The 23425-nt window shown below is 70.5% G+C and overlaps 2 protein-coding genes across 2 annotated transcripts in view; one reads left to right on the top strand and one right to left on the bottom strand.

The window, feature by feature from the left end:
• H696_03530 (hypothetical protein) overlaps positions 1-472 on the top strand; it is a gene marked incomplete at both ends in the record, with an annotated part of 3909 nt that extends 3437 nt beyond the window's left edge. Inside the window, 2 exons of the mRNA XM_009497398.1 lie at positions 115-225; positions 341-472. Of these exons, the coding sequence (XP_009495673.1) occupies positions 115-225; positions 341-472 (243 nt within the window). The remainder of the gene's footprint in view (positions 1-114; positions 226-340) is intronic.
• A 678-nt stretch (positions 473-1150) lies between these two features.
• H696_03529 (hypothetical protein) lies at positions 1151-22305 on the bottom strand (the record flags this gene model as incomplete). Its single annotated transcript, XM_009497397.1, has 11 exons — positions 1151-8745; positions 9119-12413; positions 12586-12835; positions 12988-13598; positions 13742-14056; positions 14321-14718; positions 14911-16657; positions 16860-19448; positions 19600-20508; positions 20716-21260; positions 21504-22305. The coding sequence occupies 11 exons, from the start codon at positions 22303-22305 to the stop codon at positions 1151-1153; spliced, it is 19056 nt and encodes a 6351-aa protein (XP_009495672.1).
• Positions 22306-23425: the final 1120 nt, after the last annotated feature.

Raw genomic sequence — 23425 nt, 5'->3', positions numbered from 1 at the left:
CTCTCTCTCTCTCTCTCTCTCTCCTTCTCTCCTCGCCCCTTTCCCCTGATTGACCTTCTTCCCCTTTTCTCCTGCTCACCTGGTGATCGCGCACACGGTACCCCTTCCACGCAGGTCATGAAGCTGGAGCTGCTCCCTTCCAGCAGCTCGCAGGCCGGTCCGGCTGGCAGTGCTCCCATCTCCCAGCCCTTCACAATCCTTTTCCACAAGCCCACCGACGGTCAAGTACGTGATTCATGAGTCCCATCTCTGGTCCCCTCCTCTCTGTTGTCATTCCTCTCCGACCTCCTGCCTGGGTACCTGGCCGGTGGACACTCACCCCTCCTCAACTACACTCTAGGCTGGGCCCACCTTCCGGATTCTCTATAAGATTAGCTTCAACCGCGTGGTCCCCAACAACCCGGCTGTGGCCCCGGTCCCGGTGGCCCTGAGTGGCGAGCTCCACAACCTCCCCGTGCATCAGTTCCAGTGAGAGGTGTACCTCCCTTTTCCGCCGGTCTTTCCCCGCCGCCTGGCCCCGGCCCACACTCGCTTGCCCGCTGCCCCGATGTATCTCACCTGGTGGGAGTCTTTCTCCTTTTCCCCGAACCACAGCGGGACAGGCCCGCGGCCGAGCGGGGGGCCGGGGGGACCTCCACAGCACATGATGACAAGGCCGTTGTCCGAAGAAAGAAGATGAAGAAAAGATAACAAAATAAATGCAGCCCTTGTGAAACACCTTCATGGGGAAGGTGCCGCCATGGCTTGTGATTTGCCCAGGGGGAAGGGAGCGTAAAAAAAAGTACGGGAGCATCCTTGGGAAACCAAAGCAGGGGGAGGGGGCAACAAGTACACATGGGTTTGGAAGACAGGCCATGCTACAGGTAGGGTGTATATTGGAGGAATGAAGACAGGGACACGCGCAGGAGTGGATCAGCGCGCGCGCATGTGCCTCCGCAAGTGCGGCAAGAGAAGGGGGAAGGCCCAGAGGAGGGACACAAGGGGGGGGGGGGGGGGCGGCAGCAGCAGCCTAAAACAAGGGCATTTGGAAGCATGCGTGCGTGTGTGTGTGTGTGTGCATGTGTGTCGTGAGCACATCTACTCGGGCGACATACACACACAGATTACCCCGCTGTCGGTCTTTCACCCTCTTGCTCCCGCGCTCAGCCTCTCACAGCCACGGGTGCCAGGTGGGATCCATCTGGGCCAGCTGCTGCGGCGAGGTGGCCACCGATACCAGGTCCACGATCGGCTGGTAAAGGGTTTCGGCATGCATGCCGCCTGGAGGCAGGGCCCCCGGCCCGGCGGCCGCCTTGGCGGCCTCGGCGCCACCAAGCATGGCCCCCAGGCTCGGGGGGTCGAGCTGGGCAATGGCCAGGCTGGTACCGGTGGCCACGGCCTCCGACCCACCAACCAGGTGCAAGATCCGGCGTTCGATGATGTCGACATTCCGCTGGACCCGGTCAATGTGCGAGAAGGGAGCCGGCGGCCGGCGGACGGGCGCGTCCCCGGCATTGGCCGCGGCGGCCCGGCGCTTCTGCTGGGTAAACAGCCGGTCCACAATCATGGTCAGCAGGACGGCCACATCATCGCGCAGGGTGATGGTCAGCAGGTCAGCCAGCCGGGTGCCCGGAGTGGCCAGCACGCGAGCCAACAGCCACAACGACGGGATGAACACTCCATCCAGCAGGGTGGCCCCGAGAGCACGCTGGATGTTGGGCGTCAGGCGGAAGGGCACCGGCGCCGCGGTCAGCCCTGGCAGGAGCCCCGCGTCGCCGCCGGCCCCCGGAGAGGGAGATGCCGGGGGCGAGGTGGTGCTCGGCGTGGCCGGCGGGGCCGTCGCCTGGGCCAGATGCTGCGAGCTGGCATACGCCGACACCGAGCCGGCGGTCTCCAGCAGGACGGTCTGCTGGTTGAGGTTCAGCTGGAGATCCCCGAGAGTCATGGCACCGGTCGAGGCCGACAGCAGGAGCTGATGCGGATCACGCTCCGGCGACATGCCCAACGAGTAGGACATCAGCACGGTGGCCGCATAGGAGGCGGCCATGCGCCGGCGGAAGGTGTACAAATCCGCCGGGGAGTTGAACAGCCGGGCCACATGCCGGGAAAGGACATGCGCCGGGGCATAGCGCCGGGCCGTGTCCTCGAAGGCATCCAATCGCAGGGTCAGGATCTGGGTCAGGGCATCCAGACGCCCGGGCTGCGCGGCCCCCGGCAGGCGGAACAGATGTGCCTGGGCCCGGAGCCGGGCCAGGTAGGCCATGACCGCCGCGTCGGCTGCCTGTGCCCGAGAGGAGGAATAATGCTCGAAGATGTCCCCCAGCGAGAGGGCCGTCGGGTCCTCCTGCACCAAGCGCATGGACAGGCTGAGGGAGACCATGACCGGCGCGGCGAAGAGCCCGGACGAGGCGGCCGTGGCCGGGCTGATGCCGGCCACCCCGGCCCCGGCCCCGGCGCACCCGCCAAAGCGCGCCGCCACCGACACATCCCGCCGGAGGCTGGCATTCAACAGCCGGAAGAGGGTGAGAATGCGCTCCTCGGAGAAGCGCACCGCCGACCGGTTGGTCAGCTGCACGGTGTAGTGGTAGGTCCGGCCATCGGTCCCGGCGAAGCTCACCCGGCGGACGTAATTGCCCGCCCGGCGGACCAAGGGCGATGCGTGGAGAATGCGCCGGATGCGCGGCACCGCCCCCGGGGTGGTCAGGGCCAGCTGGTCCCCGGCACAGGCCGCATGCATGACCAGCCCCGGCACTTCCAGGCCATAGTGCAGCGAGGAGGTGCTCAATTGCGACCCGCCGGCCAGCACGGCCGCCGGCGTCAGCGGCACCACCCCGCCAGTGAGCTGGGAATTGCGCACCGGCTGGTGGACATTCGGCCCGGTCATGAGCGGCATCATTTGCGGCAGGCTGGCCATCATCTGAATGGACAGGGCCTGGTCCCGGCGAGCGGCCCGATGGAGCAGGACCGCCTCGTGGAAGCGCTCGCGCCACATGCGCAGCCGCCCGGTGGCCTGGCTCAGGGTCAGACGCGGGAGGCCGGCCTGCTCCTTCGGGTCCTCGGCCACATGGAGATCATGCAGGAAGAGCTTCGGCATGGCCACGCGCGACTGCTTGGGATTGAAGAAACGCCCAAGCTGAATCAGGTGCCGGTGGATGGTCAGAGGAACCGGCTCCTGGATGCCGGGCTGGCTGCCGCCGGCCGATGCACCGGGCCCGGGCGGCTCCTCGGCGGCCGGGGCGCTCGGGGCCGCCGTCACCGCCAGGATGGTGGCCTGGTGACATTGACGCAGGACATCCTGCACCATGCGCAGCATGTCCGTGTCGTGGTCGGCCTTGGTGGCGGTCATCATGTCGTCGCAGAACTTCTCCACGATGGAAGAGATGACCAGATTGTAGAAGTGCGCCACACGCATGTAGGCATCCATCGACTGGTTGTAGTAGCCCCGGTGGCTGGCATCGATGCGGGGAATCATCTCCCGGGCTTCCTGCATCAGGGGACGCAGGCTGAGCAGCACCGGCTGCGGGTAGGAAGTGGCGATCAGCGGCAGGAAAGACCGCGCCAGGCGCGACTCCGACGGCCGGTACAGCCCGAGGATCAGGTGGTGGATGAAGGGCAGCAGCCGCTCGCGCGGGACCAGCTGCACCACGCTCCAAATCTCGACCGAGAAGTTTTCCATCTCCTCCAGCGGTGACCGGGGCGGCGGCGGCCGGGGGGCATCCGGGTTTTCGGCGGCCGCCGTGGCAGCGGCCGCGGCGGCCGCCGCAGCCGCCGCCGGCAGCGCATCCGCCAAGCTGGAGATCAGCCACAGGAACCGGGCAATCAGTCGCGAGTACCGATGAACCCGGTCATCATGGACCACGGCATTCAGCAGGCACTGGGCCAGGCTCAGGGCCAGGCGGATGTCAGCCGGCTCGGCCCGGTACCGGCGCTCATGGAAGTCCGCCCAGGCGGCCCACGCTTGGTGGATCTTCGGCGACATGGATGTCCCGGTGGACATGACGTAATTGGCCAGGTGCATGAGATGCTCGGTTTGGCTGGCGTCCACACCGGCGGCCGTGGCCGCGGCCGACAGCTCGGCCGGCGTGGTCGGCACCAGGGCGGTACCCGCCGCATCGCCCGGGGGCGGGGAAGCCGGGGCCCCGGTGCCCGGACCGGTCCCCGGGGCCAGGAGGCTGCGCTGCAAACGCAACAGACGCCGGCGCTGGTCCACCACCCGCATGTAGAAGGTCCCCTTGAGGGCAAAGAACTCGGCCTTCTGATCGTCATTGAAGTACGAGAGGTTGGTGTTGAGGATGACATCCAGGCCGACGGCCGCATCGAGGGCCAGGCCGTCATCGCGCCCGGGCCGCGAGGGGGCCGACGCGTCCAGGTAGCACTTGGCCTGCTCGCGCAGCTTCAGGAAGGCATCGCGGATTTCGATGTTCGGCAGGAGGTAAATCTTGGCCAGGGCGCTGAGGGCCGTGTCGATGAGCCCATGGCGCCGGGCCACATGGGCAAAGCGATTGATGCCGAAGGCCGTCTCATGGTGGCCCATGTGCTGGGGCAGCTGGCTGGCCGCGGCCTCCGACAAGGTCGGCGCGCCGGATTGCGTCGGGTTCAGCAGGAGATTCAGCGAGGCGAACATGTGCTGGCGCCAGGCCAGCACGTCGCCCCACACGCCGATGTCATCCCAGCGGTTGGGCAGCCGGTCGCGCCAATTGGTCAGGGTAATGCGCACGTCGGACAGGTGGCTGGGGTCCACCGGGTCCGGCACGCCCGGCGTGCCGGGCGGATGCACCACCGACCGGTCCAGCAGCGACAGCAAGTGGTGCGACTCGGTCAATTCGATGAGTTGCTGGAATTGCTGGAGCAGGCGGATCTGCACGGCGCCGAAGGCCCCGGCCCCGCCGGCCCCGGTGGCGAAGCTGCCCCACCGCTGGAGCAGCCACTGGTAGCACTCGTCGATCTTGGTCAGCAGAGCACCGGGGGTGGCCGGGCCCGGGCCCCCTGCCGGGGGCATGCCACCCGGGCCGGACCCATCCGCCGCCCCGGGGGTGGCGGCCCCCCCGAGCGGGGCATTGTAAGAGTAGAGCATTTGCAGGATCTCGGCCATGCGCAAGGCCGGGTCCCGGGAGAAGGGCCGCGCGGCTTGGGCCGCTTGCAGGGCCGCCGCATGGCGAGCCCAGTCCCCACTGCGCCAGCTGGCATCGACCACCAGGAGATTGGCCATGACGAAGGGGGCCGATCCGGGCTCGGCCTGGCTGGCCGACAGGGTCCCATAGTCCGCCAGCATGTCCCACAGCTGCAGACGCCGGGCACATTCGACCCACCGGGTTTCCAGCAGGGCACGCTCGGCCGCCGGCAGGACGCCAGGCTCATCGCGTGCCCGGGCCAGCCCGCGCGCGTACGCCGACTGGGCCTTCAGCCACCGGCCACACTGGTCGTAGCTCAGCCCGACCAGGGACTCGGGCAGCAGGGCCCGCCGGCGCCACACCCCGAAGCAGGCATCCGACTCGCCGAGCTCGCCATACAGGGCGGCCAGGCTGCCGAGGGCCGCGTCCCCCAGACGGTCGTCATCCTCCTGGTGCATTTGGCTGACCGACGCCAGGAGGTCATTGGCGCCGATGGTCCCGGCGGCCGCCGGGCCGGGGGCCCCATCGGCCGAGGATGTGCCATCATCGACACCGACAGTGCCGGGCAACAGCCGCGCCGGCCGGGGGAGCCCATAGGCCGCGGCATCGCCGCCGGTGTCATCGGCATCGGCATCGGCCGGCAGGGTGCTCCACTCATCGGCGCCAGGGCGCGCATGCAGCGCATCAAAGTCGCTCATCAGTCGCGGGCAGGCGTCAATGCCGTCGCCGAGGGAGGCACCGGCCGCGCCGGCCGTGGCCAGCCCATCCCCCAGCCCGGCGGCCAGGCCGATGTACCGGTCCCCGGCCAGGGCCGAGCGCTGGGCCGCATAGCGCTCCAGCAGCTCGGTCGCCGCATACCAAGCATTGAAGGTTTGCCCCAGGCGCTGGAGCAGTCGCGGGGGCAGGCCAATCACCCGCGGGGCCGTGCATCGGGCCGCCGCATCCAGCAGGGTCTGCACGACATTCAGCGGCGATGAAGCCCCGGCCCCGGAGGTGCCGGTGAGGATGCCGGCCGACAGGAGCCCCGAGGCCCCGGCGGCCCCGGCCCCGGCCGAGCTGGCCGTCGACAGTGACCCAAAGGACCGGGTGTCATAGGGACAGGCCTCCGGCACCGAGGTGGCCACGCCGTCGATGGCCTGGTTGACGAAGGCCGTCGGGGCATAGAGCGAGCCGCCATGGCCGCAGAAGCCGGCCGGCGCCGACGGGACCCCGGAGTGGTAGAAGTAGTGCACGCTCTGGGGCCCGGTGCCGGCGCTCCCGGGCAGGGCATCCGACCCGCTGGTTCCCGGCACGGCGAACGACCCGGCCCGGAGCTCTTGGTGCACCAGATGATCCGAGGCCAGGAGCTGGGCCAGCTGCCGCTCGACCAGGCGCCGCTCGCCCGGGCGCGTCAGCAACAGGCGCCACACCCGCGGGAACATCGAGCACCACACCGAGTGCGCCAGGCCCGGGGCATCGTGCAGCAGCCCGCGCAGGGCGGTGATGATGCGCCACCCGCGCGGGGCCGCCGACTGGTAGGGCCGCGGGTCGGCCAGCCGGCGCCCGCGCCCAGCCAGCTCGGCCGGCACATTGTCCAGCAGGGTGCGCCCGGCGTCGTCGGCCGGCCGGACCCCGGTCGCCATGGCAAGGGCCACCTGCTGGAGGTCGCGCTCGAGCAGGGGATCCGGCGCAAAGCCGAGCCCCAGCTGGTCCAGATCCCGACAGTGGTCGGTCAGCAGCCGGACGAAGTTCTGCATGGGCCGACTGTCGGGCAGGGTGGCACGGGCTCGGTCCAGGCCGAGAAGGGACCCCGCCGCCGGGCCCAGCCGGCTGGCGGCCTGTGTCAACAGGCTTTGGGCAAATTGCTCCAGATCGGCCAGGGCCGGCAGGCGCAGGGTGCCCACCGACACACAGGAGGGCAGCTGGTCATAGGGCGAGGCCAGTGGCCGGAGGGGCGCCCCCGGGCCCACCGGGCAGCTGGCCACAGCACCATCGGCGAAGGGCGACGATGCCGGGGCCAGGAGATCCAGCAGCCCGGTGGTGGCGGCCTCCAGCCAGTAGCGCGAGGCCACCGACCGCCAGGTGTCATCCGAGAGGAGGTGCGCCAGGCGGGCCGAGGGCACGCGCGTCAGCCCGGCCAGGAACCGGCCGAGGAAGAGCTCGCGCAAGGCCGGCCGCCGGAGGCGCAGGCCACGCATGAAGGCCGGCGCCAGGCGCGGCAGCAGGGCCACACACCCGGCGGTCGGGGTGCCGGGCTCGATGGCCGCCGAGGGGGCCCCATCCTCGGGACCAGGGGACCCGGCGCCAGGCGACTCGCCCGGGGAGCCCTGATGCGCCACATCGAAGACATCCAGCACCAGACTGTGCACGGCGTCCGAGAAGAAGGCCGCATGCGAGGCGGCCAGGGCGGCGGCCGACCGGGCCGACGTGTCGAACTGCAGCAGCAGCGCCAGGTTCAGGTAATGCGAGTACGCCTGGTGAAGCTGGTCGTTGGTGGTGTCCTCCAGGCTGGTTGCCACATGGCAGAGCTTGAGCACCAGCCGCGCCAGGTCCGCCGGCGGGGGCAGGCGCCGAGTCACGCCAGGCTGCGCCGGCTTCGGCACGGTCGCCGACTTGGCGATGAGGGCCCGGCCGGCGGCCGACCGCGGGCCCAGCACCCAGCTGCTCACCAGGCGCAGGATGGCCGCCAGCAGGGTCGGATCGGTGGTCGACTCGACCAGGCGCATCAGCACCGACAGGAAGAGCTCCGTGTCGGAGGGCTGCCCGGGCCCGGGCCGGCTGGCCGACAGCATGCCCACCCGGTCCGCCAGGAGGTCCAGCAATAGCACCAGATTCCGGGCCTGCAAGTCGATGGGCCAGCTGAAGCCGGACGCCGCGCGGAAGCACGGCCCGGCCGGGCGAGCCCCGGCCCCGGCCTCGGCGGTGGCGGCGGTGGCCCCCGGCCGGCTGGCCATGCACCCGCCACAGGCGCACTCGGCCAGCGGGGGCACCCGGTTCTTCGGGCTCGGGGAGAAGTAGGTCGGCGGCGTGCGCGGGGCCGGGGTCGTGGAGGCCGGGTCCCGGCGCAGGGTGCGCAGGGTCTCCCCCAGGTCCGGGGCCGAGGCCACGGCCGCCACCGTGGAAATGATGCCCAAGTCCCGCTGGCGGGCATACTGGCTCGAGGTCGGCATGCGGGACCAGTCACTGTAGGCCGAGGCCATGTGGGCAAAGGCCCGGACCAGTTGCGGCAGGAAGCGCGACACTCGATCCGAGGAAAGGTCCCCGAGCCCGGGCCGGTGCCGGGCCGGTGCCGGAGCCACACCGCCGGCCCCGGCCGCCTCGGGCGCCACATTGCCGGAGGCCCCCACCAGCGGGTCGGCCTCCAGCCAATTGCCGAAGCCATGGGAGAAGCCGAACCCGGCGCCATACTCATGCAGGCCGGGCACGGCGCCCGGCCCGGCGGAAAGCAGGAGCCCGGGGTGCTGGCGCGGCCGCAGGCCCAAGGCAGCGGCCTGGGCCGTGCGCACAGCGTCACGATCCGAGCGCAACAGCAGCAGGGCCGGGTACACGGCCAGAGCCACCTGGTGCAAATGGGACACCGTGCGGCCGGCGGCCGGCAACTGGCCGGTCGTCCGCAGGGAGTTGGCAATGCACTGGTCCAGGTGCGTGTCGATGGACTCGATTGTCCGGCGGAGCTCTGGATAGGGGGCGATGGCGGTGGCGGCGATGCGGGAGTGAGGGGCCAAGCCCAGGCCAGCAGGGGGGTCAGTGTCAGGATGTCTTTGTATGTGTGTGCGTGTACATGTGCATGTGCGTGTGGGGGTGTGCCCGCACGCGCGCGCGAGGAAGGAGGGCAAAAAGCGGGGGGGGGGGGGGGGGGGGGCCCACGATGAGGTCGGTGCTTTGGTCCTTCTGCATGATCTCGGTGATGGTCAGACCGAGGCCGACACCGATGCCGGCCGAGGGGGGGGGGGGGGGGGGGGGGGGGGGGGGGGGGGGGGGGGGGGGGGGGGGGGGGGGGGGGGGGGGGGGGGGGGGGGGAGGGGAGGCAGGCAAGCAGGCCCACGTACCAGACTCAGGCGGGGAGGCGCGACAGATGACCACCGAGCCGGCCAGCGCGGCGATGGCGGCCTCGGCCGCGTCAGCCACCAGCACCGGCGTGTGCGTGTGCGACAGCTGGGTGTTGGTCAGGCCGAGCTCCGGGCTGATCCAGCGGAAGAGCGCGCGCCACAGCTGGCGCAGGCGGAAATTCGCCGCGGCCGGAGTGCGCTGGAGGGTGGCCGCGGCCTCGGCCGTCGGGTCCACGGCCGCCGGCGGCCGGAGCAACTGGTACCCGGGAACCAGGCGGAGCCCGGCATCCGGGGCGGAGTCCCCGGCCCCGAGGCTGGACCCATTGCTGACCATGATACCGGCCCCGGTCAGACAACTGATGGCCAGGATCGGCAGGGTCAAGGGCGGGGTGTGCTGCCGGCGGACATTGTCCAACTGGGTGATGATATCCTGCAGGCCCTTCTCCACCAGGTCCAGGCGGAGGAGCGGACGGATGTCGGTGTCGGCTCCCGGCAGGGCCAGGAACTGCCGGAAGCAGGCCAACAAACGCCGGGACACCACGGCCGCATCGGCCACCAGACACCGGCGATCGACCGACACATCCAGCAGCTGCCGGCGGTCGGCCGACGAGGGGTGCCCAATCTCCGACAGGGTGCACGCCAGGCGGAAGGCAAACCCAGCGAAGAAGGCCAGCACGGGGGCCGGCTGCCGGGCCGAAGCCGCGTCAGCCGGCTCCGGACCCGGGGTGGCACTGTCGTCGGAGGACGACTGCCCGGCCTCCGGGGAATCCCCCCCATCGGAGTCCGACCGACGTGCGCGTTTCCCAAGGCGCGGGGACTCGGCAGCGGGCCGGTTGGCCCCGCTGGCCGCAGCGCGCTGCTCCCAGGCCAGCACCAGCTCAACCAGCTCGCAAGCCAGCTGGCGGTTCTCATGGAAGAGCGAGGACACCGTGCCAGTGGCATTCGGGCCGAACACCAGCCGGTGGATGATCCGCGCGATGGGGTTGACAAGCAGCCCGCGATGGGGGAACAGCTGGTCCCGGTGGCGGACCAGCAGCAGCCACACCCCGTGCGAGGTGAAGCCGGTGTGCTGGCCACTCAGCCGGCCGAGGGCCGCATGGTGCGCGGCCGTCGTCGACCCGGGCACCAGCCCATCCGACGCCCGGGGCGTGGCGCAGAATTGAATCAGCGGGTTGAGATCCTCCAGGGCCGCAGCCTGCAGGACCGCCACCCAAGCCGGCACATCGCCCTCGGGGTCCTGCATGTCCGTCCGGCCGATGGTCGGCAGGAGAATGTCCAGCGTCTGGCGCGTGAGCATCCGGCACTCGTGCCAGTAGTGCGCACCATTGCCGGCAATCGCGCCGCAGGGGAGCTGCACCGCCGTCGGCGGCAGGCCCCGCGTCAGGTATGCCAGCATGTCGAGCACGGTGTCGGCCGGCGCGGCCGGCTGGCTGGTTCGGGCCACCAGCGCCAACAGCGAGTAGGCCATGTGCCGGAGGATGGGTTCGGCCACACCGCCGGCCAGCTGCCGGGCCCCGGCCTCGCCGGGCTCCTCGCCCGCCGGCGAGCCGGGAAGCGTGCCCCCGGCCGCCAGGACAAAGGACTCCAGAGCGGCCAGCAGCGGCTGGCGAATGGGGTCCAGGCAGGCCGGGCCCAGGGCAAAGAGCGCCGTCAAAAGCTGCAGCGTCTCCGCACAAAGGAGGTCGTGCGCGCCGCAGGAGGGCCCGGCCGCCGCCGGCGGCGACTCGGCCCCCTCGCCCCGGGGGTCACCGAACGGCCGGAAGAGACGAACCCCGGCCACCGGGCTCGAGTGGGCCACCGCCTGCAGGAGAATCGGCAGCAGGGCGTCCCGCACCTGGAGCACCACCTCCGGCGTCAGGAGGCTCGAGGGGTTCGGCACCAGGGACTGCCCGGCCGGCGAGGCGGAATACTGGATGATGGGCAGGATCAGCTGGCGAATGACGTGGGTCTTGAGGAAGAGGCTGCCCCCCTCGGCCGGCAGCGACTGGAAGTACGAAAGGGACATGCTGAGCAGCGAGCGCAGGTGCGAGGCCGGATCGGCGCCGGGCTGCACGCAGCCGGCCGCAATCACAAACCGGTGCAGGAAGCCGGACACGCGGAGGGCCGTGCCGTCACGGACCACCGGCAGGGCGCTGGCCAGGTCGGCGGCCGACAGGCCGGCCACGGTGTCAGCCCCGCTGCCCCCGCCCGGGGTCGAGGCTTGGCCCGGGGCCAGCATGCGCGCCATGAGGCGCATGCTCGGCCGACCGATGACCGTGCTGCCGGCGGCGATGGTCACCAAGATGGGGCACACCCCGAAGAGGGCCTCCACCACCGAGGGCAGGGCACTGTCGATGGCCGGGTCGCGCTGGGCCGCGGCCACAAAGTCCCCAGGCAGGGGGGCCCGCAGGGCCGGCGGCGTGGCCGGCTGCAGGCACAAAGCCAGGTACTTGCAGCAGAGGGCGCTCAATTCACGGAGGGCATCATCAAAGTCCCCGGAGTGGTGGCGCATGGCAGCCAGGGCGGAGGCGGGCTCGGTGCCGGCCACCATGGCCAGCGGATTGCCACCCTCGCGACTGCCAAAGAGGAAGGCCTGTTCATAGGCCGCGCGGAGGAACTCCATCAAGTACGGCCGGATCAGGCGCAGGTAGGCAGGGCCAAAGAGGTCCAGAGCCAGGCGAGTCAGGCGGGCCGCCTGGCCGAGCGTGTGCAGCGCACGGCCACCCAGGGCCGGCACATTGCGCGTCAGCAGGACCAACAGCGACGGCACCACCGGAGCCAGGGCCAGGGCCACCGGCTCGAAGAGCGTGGCCCCGTACGTCTCCACCAGGTCCAGGAACAGGGTGAAGTGGGCGCCGGAAAAGAAGGACGCCGACAGCATGTCCTCCAGGTCCGGCATCTGGCGCAGGGCCTTCGGGCAAATGGCCGACCCACTGCCCCCGGGCGCGGCGGCCATGGCCGCCGTCACGGGCGTGAAGTTGAAGAAGAGCCCCACCACCGACCGGGGGTAGCGAGCCATGAACCGGGCCAGCGGCAGCCGGTATGGCGACGCCAGGGACATTTGCAGCAGGCGCTCCAGGCCGACCACCCGCTTGAAGGTGATCTCCAGCAGGGCCTCCGCCCAGTCGGACAGCAGGTGGAACGTGTGCAAGATGGCCACACTCAGGTCGATGGACTGCTTGCGGAAGGGCAGGGGCTGGCTGGTCAGCGGGACCTCCGACGAGGGCTCCGGCAGGTCGTACTCCTGGAGCTCGGCCGCCGGGACCCCCATGCTCAGGGCCAGGAGCGAGCCCCACAGGCCGAGGAGCTCGAACAACTAAGCGCGTGTGCAACGGGGGGGAGGGGGGGGGGGAGAGAGAGAGGGAGAGGGCAGGGAACGTGGCAAGTGTCAGCGAAGAGAAGCAAAGGCAAATGGGAAAAGGGAGGCGGGACCCGAGATCAGGGTGGCCGGGGATTGCCCGGCGTCGGCCGCAAGACCAGCCACGCACCCGGTTGCCGAGGTTGATGTTGAACAGCGCCGGCAGCAGGTCAAGGAAGGAGGACAGCGACCGGAGGATGTACATGTCCAGCCGAGAGTAGCTGTTGACATTGGACAGGAAGGGCCGGAGGAAGCGCTGCAGCGACTGGCGATCCACCCGGTTCAGGACATTGGCAACGCTGATGACCTTGTGCGTGACCGGATGCAGGGCGGTCATCGGAGAGGACAAAACCACGAAGAGGAAGTGCGTGATCTTGATGCTGTGTCCAGGGGTGGGCAAGAATCGCAGTCAGCAAGGTGTGTGTATGTGTGTGTGTGTGGGCGATAGAGAGAAAGGGCGAGGGACGATGCGGGGCCGAGAGTAGAAGGACCAACGGCAAAAGGCCCCAGGAGCATGCATGGTGGGGCGCACCGGAGGTCGGCGAATTCCTGGCGGACCAGCAGCACGGCAAACAGCTCGATCATGGCACTGAAAACGCGAATGCGCTGCTTGGACCAGGGGAAGATGCCATACCCCGGCTGGGGGATCAGCGAGTCGGCCGGGTTGTCGACGAAGTGCGCATGCTCGGGCGGGATCTTCACCATGTTGGCGAAGAGGGGCAGCACCCCGGCGATGATGCCCGACACGAAGTTGCTCATCATCTCGGCCAGTTCGCTGGACACAAAGGTGATGTTCATCGACAGGTAGAACCCCATGCACTCGAGGTAGGCCGTTTGCTGTGCCACGGTGTACTGGTGGAAGCGCGCCCGATGGGGCGTCTGGGCCGGGTTGCCGGAGGCCGGCGTCAGCACGTCGAACGGCTGCACCCGGTTGAAGCGCGCCAGCGAGAGATTCCGCGCGGCCTTCAGCAGTCGGCACAGGGAGTCGCTCTCATCCGAGAGGATGCCGGCCTCCTCGGCGTTTGGTCCGGCTGGAACCGGCGGCGCCTCGTCCATGTACCGGCTCCGGGCCAGGATCCGCAGGCAAGTGCGCGCCGTGCGCCGCACCAGCTCCGACGGAGTGTTAAGCTCGTGGAGCAGGCGCTAAGCCGGGAGGGAGAAGCAGAAAGGTCAGCACACGGAGGGGAGAGGCACGGCCAGGGGGCGGCAGCGGTGTCGGCTGCTCCGGGCCGGTGGTCGCATTTGTGGCGCCGCGAGGCCGGCAGGGAAGACCCATGTGTGCATACCTGAACCAAGCACACGAGGGCCGCCTCGTGCGTGGCGTTGAGGACGTCCGGCTGGAAGGACCCAAAGGACGGCATGGCGCCTGGCCGGAGGCCAGCCTCGCTGGCCAGGTCGTCGGTCGGCGCGTCGACCATGGCAGCATCGCCCGCCGGCAGGGGGGTCTCCGAAGAGCCGGGCGAGTCGGGCAATGCCCCGGTCGTCGGATCCTGCTCGGCTGGGGCCATGGTCAGATCAGCTCCAGCCGGGGGTGCCGGCTCGTCATTGGCGCTGGGGTGGGCTGCGGTGGTGCTTGCGGCTGACCGGAGCCGGCGCAAAAGCTCCCGGCGGTGGGCATTCCGCGGAGCATTGCACGTCGGGGGGGGGGGGGGGGGGGAGGGAGAGAAGCAGACGGAGAGGAGAAAAAAAAGAAGAAGAGGCACCCATGCACAAGCCGAGCCCACCAAAATGAGGGGAGCGAGAAGGGTCAGAGTCGGGCGTGATGCCGGCCCATGGGCCGAGGCCCGGCAAGGGGGGGGGGGGGGGGGGGGGGGGGGGGGGGGGGGGGGGGGGGGGGGGGGGGGGGGGGGGGGGCAGACACGCACCGCCAGCAGCGTGGTCAGGCAAAGGCGCGTCTCGGCCACCAGGCTGGCATGCAAGTCCGGGCAGCTGTCGCGCAGGACATGCAACAGCGACCCGACGATGCGATCCTCAAAGTGGATCAGCCACCCGGGGCTCAGCCCCAGCGGCTGGTAGGCGAAGTCCCCGGGAATGGACCCCTCCAGCGAGGCGGGCAGGACAAAGTCTCGCTCCTCCAGGGGGAAGCGCTCCGGCAGCAGCATCTGCCGGGTGACCCCGCAGGATTTCAGATCCAGCTGCGGCTGGTCGATGAGCACCCGCAGGCCGAGGACCGCCCCGAAGCGCACGGTGCTGCTCTCGGCGCTGCAGTTGAACAGAAGCTGCGTCAGGAGCTTTTCGAAGAAGAGCTCCATGTAGACGGCCTCTGCGGGTGCGACACAGACAGCGAGAGACAGAGACAGAGAGAGTGAGTGGGACAGAGGAGGACATGGACCGACATGGGGCACGGGGCACGGGGCACGGGACAGGGCGGGCAGCACGGAAAGAAAAGGAAAGCAAGGGAGAAAGCCCCCCCCCCCTCCCTCCGCCCCCCCCCCTGGCACATGGGAACACGCACCCGGCTGCGAGGCCAGACTCAAGTAGCACGTGTCGCGATAGATGCGCAGGATGCGGGCCACCTCGCCGGCCAGGACCCGGTCGTCGCGACGCTCGCGTGTCAGCACATGGACCAGTGCCGAAACCAGCACATCCAGATCGAAGTGCGGGGCCGTGGCATGCTGCACCGGCGGGACCTGCATGGGCTCCAGCGGCGGCTGGAACTCCCCGGGCCGGCCGGGAGCCAGGGGCGGGAAGGCCGGATTGAAGCGCGCCGGCCGGTAGAACACCCGGCCAGCCACTCGACAGAGGGCCAGCTGCCGGGCCACCACAGCCAGCAGGGCCCGGGCCGGGGCCTGGACCTCGCGCTCGTACCGCCGGCCGAGAGACGACCGAGTCAGGCGGATGGCCGCCTCGACCGAGCCGTACGGCCCACGCGTCGGGTCCACCAGGCTCGATCCGAGGACCGCCTCGCCGAGGGTCACCTCCAGCAAGGGCGGAGCCGCGGCCAGCAAAACCGCCGCCATCAACCGCGAGGCGGAGGACTCCCGGCAGGACTGCCCAGTCGGGCCGCCGGTGCTCATGGTAGCCGGCATGCCGGCCCCGGCTCCGGCCGCCTCACGCCGGCGCCATTCCTGGAATAGCTGCTCCGCGGTGGCGGCCATGGCGGCCGCCCGCTCGGCCTCCGGGGTGGAAGCCGGCTCCGGGGGAGGGGCTGCCGGGTCGGACCCGGCGGCTGTGGACGCCGCCGCCGCTGCCGCCGTCGCAGCTGCTGCCGCCGCCGCCCGGGAAATGGCCGCCCGACGCGCGGCGATATCCGGCACCATCTGGAAGGTGGCGGCCACCACATTGGGCAGAGGCCCGAGGCCGCCCTCGGACCCGGCACCGGGGGGCGCCTCGGTGGCCGAGTCTTCCGACCCGGCACGCGGATCCAGCAGCAGCTCCAGCAGGGCGCACACCAGGGCCGAGGCGTCGCGACGCCGGGCCAGCTCCTGCTCCAGGCCCACCAGGACCGGCGAGGCGGCCGGGTCGTCCGGGTCCCCGGGCGGCAGGATCAGCGGCAGCCGGAGGATGCGCGCGGCTTCGGCCACCGCCGCATCCATCGGCAAGCTCAGCCAATTGACCGCGGCGCTGGAGACACTGGCCGCCTCCATGGCCGAGGTGGCCAGATGCGTGGCTTCCCCCGGGGCCGCCGGCTCGGCCAGGCCGCTCTTCACCGGGAAGGACACCGTGCAGCCGGCCTCCGGCGAGTGGTTGAAGGCCAGCGGCCGGGGATGGGCAAAGCGACGGCTTCGAGCGCCGAGCTTGCCCAAAATCCGCAGCGTCGTGTGCGCGTGGGTGCTGTTGTGCGGCAGCGGGCGCAAGTGCAGGCTCAGGGCGTCCATCAGATCGTCCGCATGCGGAGCCAGCAGCGGGTCCAGGAAGGATGCCGCCAGGGTCTCGATGCACAGCTCAATCGTCCGGAGACCCTGGCCCACGAGCTCGGTGCCCGATCGCAGGGCCAGGATCAGCGGCTTCATCAGGTACCCCAGGTCATTGAGCAGGTCCGACAGCTTGACGGGCACCGTCAGACACAGCTCCACCAGGATATCCCGGACGTCCTTGTCCTCGGCACGGGCCTCCAGCTGGCGCGTCAGCTGCGTCAGCAGGAACGGCGTCAGCGAGAGGATGATCTTGTAGGTGGAGTCCGACCGCGATTGGGCCAGGTTCCGGAAGAGGGTCCGCAAGAGGCCCAGATGTGACCGGGGGTCGTGCGCCCGTCCGGCGACCTGGCGATCGCCGTGTCGAGAGGCATGGCGGAAGGGGGCCCGAGCCCGATGCACGTTAGAGTCCAGTCAGGCCCCGAGAGGGCACAGGGGAGGGGGGGAGGGGGGGGGTGCGGGGAGAGGGGGGCGGCCGAGATTGCAAGGTGAGTTGAGTTGAGTGGTGGGGGGGGGGGGATCCCACCGGCACGCGGCTCCCGGGTCGTACCTCAAGCGTCTTGATGATCATATACCGCAGGTAGGGCTGAAGCGGCTGCTCCCCCTGGTCCATGGGGTTCTTGCTGTCCTGGGAGAAGGTGGTCAGGACCAGCTTGAACAGGCGCAGGAGGACCATGGAAATGGGCGTCAGCGGGGCCGCATGCAGGAGGGTCGCGTCGCATGAGGGGCACACGGCCGGCGGGAGCCCGGGGGCCGGGGCGCCAGCCTCCCGGCGTTGCCCCACCTCCGGCTGATCCAGCCCCGGCACCCCGAGCAGGGCCCGGCGGACCAGGTCCGAATCATCATCGAAAGCCCCGGGGGCGAAGCACACACATTGGCTGCGCACCGGGGCCGTGCCCGCGGCCGCGGCCATGTGCAATAGCGTCTCGCCGCCGGCCCGGCGCAGGGCCTGCTGCCGGTGCGCACGGTCGATGGCCCGCTCGGCATCCGGGCCGCACCACTCAATCCGAGCCACAAGCCACCGGCCCAGGCACTCGGCCGTGACGGCATTCAACACCGGCGGCGGGGTGGCCAGCAGATCCTGCATGAAGCCGAAGGTTTGCAGGTTTTCGGCAATCCGACCGACCAACATCGGCAGGAGCCCCTCCAGCAGGTCGCGCACCGCCAGCGGGTGCAACAGCGACAGGAGATTGGCAAAGTGACTGAGCGCCTCGCGTTCAATGCGCGGCAAGGGCTGCAGGATGGCCGGCGAGGAGTAATTCAACGAGGGAGACTGCGGCAAGGCCGCGATGTCGGCCGGCACCCGGGAGGCCGCCACATCGACCTGGTCCCCGCGCAGGGCGGCCAGATCCTCGGCCAGCAGGTCGGCCACCGTTTGATCGACAAGCGACGCGGCCCCGGCCCCCGGGCCGGTGTGCAACGGCAGCCGCACCCCCGGCACCCGGCCCCCGGCATACCAGTGCGCGGCCAGGGCCTCGGTCGGGGAAAAGGCACTGGCCAAGTCCAGCAGGTCGCCGAAGGGGGTCGGCGCGCCGGCCAAACGCTGCAGCCGCAGCGCCTCCGACAGGACCGGCAGGCCGCCGGTGGCCTCCATGGCCGTGGCCAGGGCCCCCCGCAGGCAGGTGGCCGACGTCCGGGCCACCGCCGGCAGGAAGACATCGAACGCCCGCAGGCCGGACTGGAAGAGCCCGGCGAAGAACCGCAACGAGAGCGACCCTTCACTCGGAGTGAAGGGCACATGGCGCTTGAGCAGATCCCGCAGCAGGGCCTGCACCTGGACCTGGCCCATGCCCCCGGGGCCGGTGGCCATCTCGGCATTGATGCGCGCATGGAATTGCATGGTGGTCGGGCTGTTGGGAGGGAGGTCCAAGAAGAGAACCACCAATTGCAAATTCGGCAGCAGCGACGCCAGATTCCGGTACAGGGCCCGGGCATCCTTCAAATTCTCGTGCACCGCCTGCGGCACCGATGGCAGGATGCCTATCAGGGAGGGAATGCGCTGGGCCAGGGCCAGGTCGATGCTGCCGTTGGCCGACACGGCGGCCGTGGCCACGGCCGTGGCCGTCAGCGACGCCGAGGACGAGCCCACCACACAGGCCGACGAAATGGCCGTCATGGTGGAGGCCGCCAGGGCCGAGGTCGGGTGCGCCGTGCCGAGGCCGAACTTCAGCTGGTACCCGGGCGCGGCCAGCGCCCCGCCGGGGTACGTCAGCTCGGCATACGGCCAAGTGAGCAGCGGCTGGTGCAGGGCCCAGTCGCCGGCGGTGACATCGTCGAGAGGCTGCCCCGGGGAAGCGGAGGCCTGTGCGGTGTCCGAGTCAGGCGCGTCAGCCGCCAGGGCGACATCACGGCGCCGCGCACGGGCCACCAGCACCGGCAACATGGCGGCCAGCTGGTCGAACTTGCCGGCGATCGACCGGAAGACCGCCAGCACGATGTTCCGCCGGGCGGCCGGCGGCTCGCCATCGCGCGGAGTAATGCACAGGGTTTCGCACAGGTTCAGCAGCACCTTGACCGAGAGGATCTGCACATTGATCGGGAGCTCCTGGTCATGCAGGTACCGGCAGTAGGCCTCGGTGGCGGCCTGCATGCGCGCGAGGGACAACTGCCGCCGGGCAAAGTGCACGTAATCCGCCACAATCGACACGGCCATCGGCCGGAGCATGGAATAGGCCAGCAAACTGGCCGCATTGGCTCCCGCGGTGCCGGAATGCATGCGCGGGTTCCCGAGCAGGGTCGTCTCGTCCAGGAAGTCCTCGAAGTAATCCAGGTAATTGTGCCGCGGCTCATGGAGCATCGAGTGCCGCAGGAGGTTCAGGATGTCCCGGCGCACGGCCACCGTGTCCGGCGGGCAGGCCCGCAGCAGACGCATCGCCAGCCGGGGAATGGTCAGGATGAGGTCCGTCCCACGGGAGGAGAGGATGGCAAACTGGGCATTCACCAGCCGGCACTGAACCCACAGGCAGTCGAGGTAGGGCTGCGGCGAGGGCAGGGGGAAGGCCTCCCCGGGCCCGGGGGTCGGCAAAATGGCCCGCAGAGCCAGCTGCATGGACTCCTGGAAGTGGTTCAGGTCGCCGAGGTCGGCCGAGCGCGCATCCCGCAGGAGGAACCCCAGCAGGGAGGTGAGCTCGCCGAGGAACTACACATCACCCATGGGCAAACCGCGGCATGGGGCCAGGAGGGAGCAGGCCGAGTGGAGGAGTCAGCAAAAGATGAAGAGGGAGAGGGAGGATGGCAGGCGGGCAGGCGGGCTGGCTTCAGCCGGCCAAGGGGGGCACACGACAACGCACGCGGAAGCCAAACAGCGACTTGAGCAGCCCCTTGGAGGGGGGCACCCCGGCCGGGCGTGCACCGTAGCAGGACTCCGGGTCGTCCTCGCCACTGGCCCCCTCCTCGGGGGTGGTGCTGGCCACGGCGGTGAGGAGAATGCGCACAGAGCGACCATGGTTCGAGCAGGCCGTGCGGAAGAGACCCAGCAGGGCACGCAGGCACTGCTGCGTGTGCGCCTGAGCCTTGGTGCCGGTCAGGCGCGCGGTCAGCGACGCGGCCGTCGGCCGTGAAATGGCTGCAGCAGGCGCGGAGCCGCTCATCGGAGTCGCACTACCGGCCGGGGCCGGGGCGGTGACCGGGGCGGCCGCCGCCGCAGTGGCCGCGGCCACGGCCGCAGTCGCAGCCGCAGCCGCAGCCGCAGCAGCGGCTCCCTTCCCGACGGCGGTGGCGGCCTTTCCAGCGGGGGCGGACCCGGCGGCCCCCCCGACGGTGGTCGGAGCGGCGGCGGTGGTCGCCGCAGCCACAGCCGCACCCGGCGCCTTGCCAGGCTTGGCCGAGGCGGCCGCGGTCTTGGCCTTGGCTGCCTTGGCCGTGGCCGGGGGCTTGACGCCGGGCTTGGTCGGGGGCGCGGCACCGCCGGCGGACGGCCCATCCGGAGCGTCCTTCTTACCGTCGCCCGGGGCCTCGATCTTGTTCGAGGAAGCGGCAGCCTTGCTGGCGGCAGCGGCCGCCGCGGCAGCGGCCGCCGCAGCGGCCTGATTGGCAGCGGCAGCCTGGCTGGCCTCCTCACGCAGGCGAAGGGCCTCCAGGCGGCTGGCCTCGGCCTGCTGCTGGGCGGCTATCTGATCGGCATTCCGGATGACGTCGGTCATGACCCGGCTGGCAATGAGCGCCGAGTCTTCATTGTCATGCTCCATGACCACCAGACACTATGGAGGAGGGAGCGCGCGCGCGCGAGAGAGAGAGAGAGAGAGAGAGAAAGACGGGAGGTGAAGAGTCAGCGCATCGGTACATGCACACGCAAGAGCGCATGACATGAAAAGGAGGCAGGGAAAGGAAGAGAGACAGAGAGCAGGGGAAGGCAGTTAGGGCTCACGCCGATCCCGGCATACGCCCGCACGCGATGTGCCACGCACCATGGTCACAATGGCCTGGGTGTGTTCGCACAGGAGCTCGCTGATGGCCAGGATAATGTCGACGGGCAGCTCGCGCGAGCCGAAGGGACCAGACGAGGCGACCGGGCCGTGCTCGGCCAATGGCGGGAGGGTGTCACTGGCCACGGCCCCACCGGCGGCGATGATCGAGCTGGCCATGGCCGGCGAGAAGGCCGGACTGGCTGACCCGGTCACTCGGGCCAACAGATCCAGGGCGGCCAGGCGCGCGCGCACCTCCGCCGAATCGACGTCGAAGCCCGGCCGGGACACCGGCACCGGGGGGCTGGCATCCGCGCCCCCGGCAACCGGCGGCACTGGGAGATGCGAGGGAACGGGGCAGGTGCCGACAAAGCTCACCAGGGCCGGCACCAGGGCCGCCAGTAGCCGCAGGAAGGAAGACCCGGGCCCAGGCAGACGCCCGGACCCGGGGGGCGCAGTCGCATCGGCCTCGGCCGGTGCCGGCAGCGAGAACGGGTTGTCCAGCAAGTCGCGCAGCTGCAGGAAGAAGACCAAATGCTCGGGGAACTCTGTGGCGGGGGGCGGGGGGGGGGCGGGTGAGAAGACGACGCGAGCTTCCAGCTGGCGGAGGCACAAGAGGGGGCCGGCCAGGGGGAAGGAGGAGGCCATGCCGCATGATGTGGCCCGGGCCGGGGGGGGGGGGGGGGGGGGGGGGGGGGGGGGGGGGGGGGGGGTGACGGGGGGGTGGTGGGCGGGTGGGGGGGGGGGGGGGGGCGGGGGTGGGGGGGGGGGGGGGGGGCAGACGGACGCACCGATGTCCTCATTCCAGAGGGCCAGGGTCTGGATACGCTCGATGAGCTCCTCCAGGGTGAGGTCGGCCAAGTCACAGGCCAGGTCCTCCGGCAGGGGCGGCAACTCGCGGTAATCCGACACATGGGCGGCGTTGAAGAGGCGCTGCGGCGTAGCCTGCAGCTGGGCCTCCGTCAGACTGGACTTCGCCCGGATGGGAGAGGTGGCAACCGGGGTGGCAACGACCAGGGAAGCACCGCCGGACATGGCGTCAGCAGCGACGGCGGGGGGGTGCTTCGCCGGGGCGCCAGCAGTCTGGGCACCCGCCGCAGAAGTGCCGGCTGACATGGCCGAGCCGACCGGGGCAGCAGTGGTGACCAGGGCTCCGGCAGCATCAGCGGCAGTAGCAGCAGCAGCAGCAGCAACAGCAGGGGCCTCAGGGTCGGCGGCCGTCGGGGAAATGGGTTTCGAGTCGGGTGCCGCGGGCGATGTCTCAGGCTCGGGCTGCGTGGCTTCGGCCATTGGCTGATCGGGAGTCGGGGCCGGGGCCGGGGCCGAGTCCGGGGCAGTCGAACCGTCGACCGGAGGTGGCTGGGCATCCGTGGCGGCGGCGGCGGCGGGGGCGGCGGCGGTGGTGGTGGCGGTGGTGGCGGAAGCCGCAGGGGTCGTCATGGTCGTAGAGGTGGTGGGAATGGTAGAGGCAGTGGAGGTGGTAGTCCCGGGGGAAGAGTCGGCCGGGGCCGGGACCGGGGCCGGCGCGGAGGCCGAGTCCGGAGCCGAGCCTGAGCCCGAGCCCGAGACCGGGGTTGGAACCTGCTCAGACATGTCGGCGCGTGTACTCGACCAGCTGTCGAACGACCGAGCAACGGCAAAGAGAGAGGAAGAGAGAGGGCGGTAGAAAGGCGTGGCGGCCGGCGGCGGCGAGGGGAGGCTCGAGCCGGGCGGCGGACAGCAGAAAAGACAGCGAGCAAGGGGGAGGGGGGAAGGGAGGGGGGGGGAGTCGGGGATTTGGCGGAGGGGAAGAAGGAGTAGAAGGAAGGGGGAAGGAGAGGGCAAGGGGGGAGAGGGGGTGGGGACAACCCGGAGACACAGTGTCGGCGGCCTGGGGCAAGGCCAGGCCAACGGCGCGGCTCGCCAAGTAGGGTACTCCCGGAGCAGGGAGACCAGCACAAGGGGGTTGGGGACACTAACCCGGGTCGGCCGGTCTGAACCAACGGTCAGCATGCGCCGGCGTCGGGCGCCAGCATCCGGCCGCCTAGCGTCGGTTGCGCCGAAAAAACGCCATCCCCAGGTGCCGCCGCCCCCGGCGCCCACTTCCCCCTCCTCCCTCAGGCCTTGCCCGCCAGGTGCCAGGGAGGCCTTGACACTCGGGCGGGCGGCCGCGCATGCACCTGGAAAATGCATCCGCGCACATGTGCCCCGGGTGCGCGGCCCCCCCCCCCCCCCCCCCCCCCCCCGCCCCCCCCCCCCCCCGCCCAGCCGCCTTTTGGCGCCCACGCCCCCAACCTGGTCCATCCTGGCCCAGGGCCGGCATGTTCCCCCTTTGAGGGCCAAATCCTTGGGTGCATCTGGACGCCCTCTCGCCCTCTCTGTGTATTGGTGTCGCCGCCCTGTGTGTCATTGGCCCATGGAGCCTTGTCGGCCTACGCGCATTGCCGGGTCAGCCTGCCTTGGATCCACTGCTTCGATCGCGTCAAGGCGGTCCTTTTCGTCATCAATCTGGCCGAGTGCGTGAATGCCCCCTTCTCTCGGTTATGCCGCTGTGCCCGCCTATTGCCCTCCGGCGTCACGTCAGACACGCGTGTCTTCCTTTCTCCCCCACCCCACACTGACAGCTGCTCCCTTTCCTCGCCCCCCTCTCCCCCCCCCCCGCCCCCCGGGCCCCCCCCCCCCCCCCCCCCCGCACACACATACACACACCCGCCTACACGCCGGCCTGGGCGGC

Source organism: Fonticula alba (assembly GCF_000388065.1).
Source record: "Fonticula alba strain ATCC 38817 unplaced genomic scaffold supercont2.5, whole genome shotgun sequence".
NCBI classification, from domain to species: Eukaryota; order Rotosphaerida; family Fonticulaceae; genus Fonticula; species Fonticula alba.
Note: the sequence above shows the minus strand (reverse complement) of the source record. Positions and strands in the feature narration are given on the sequence as shown.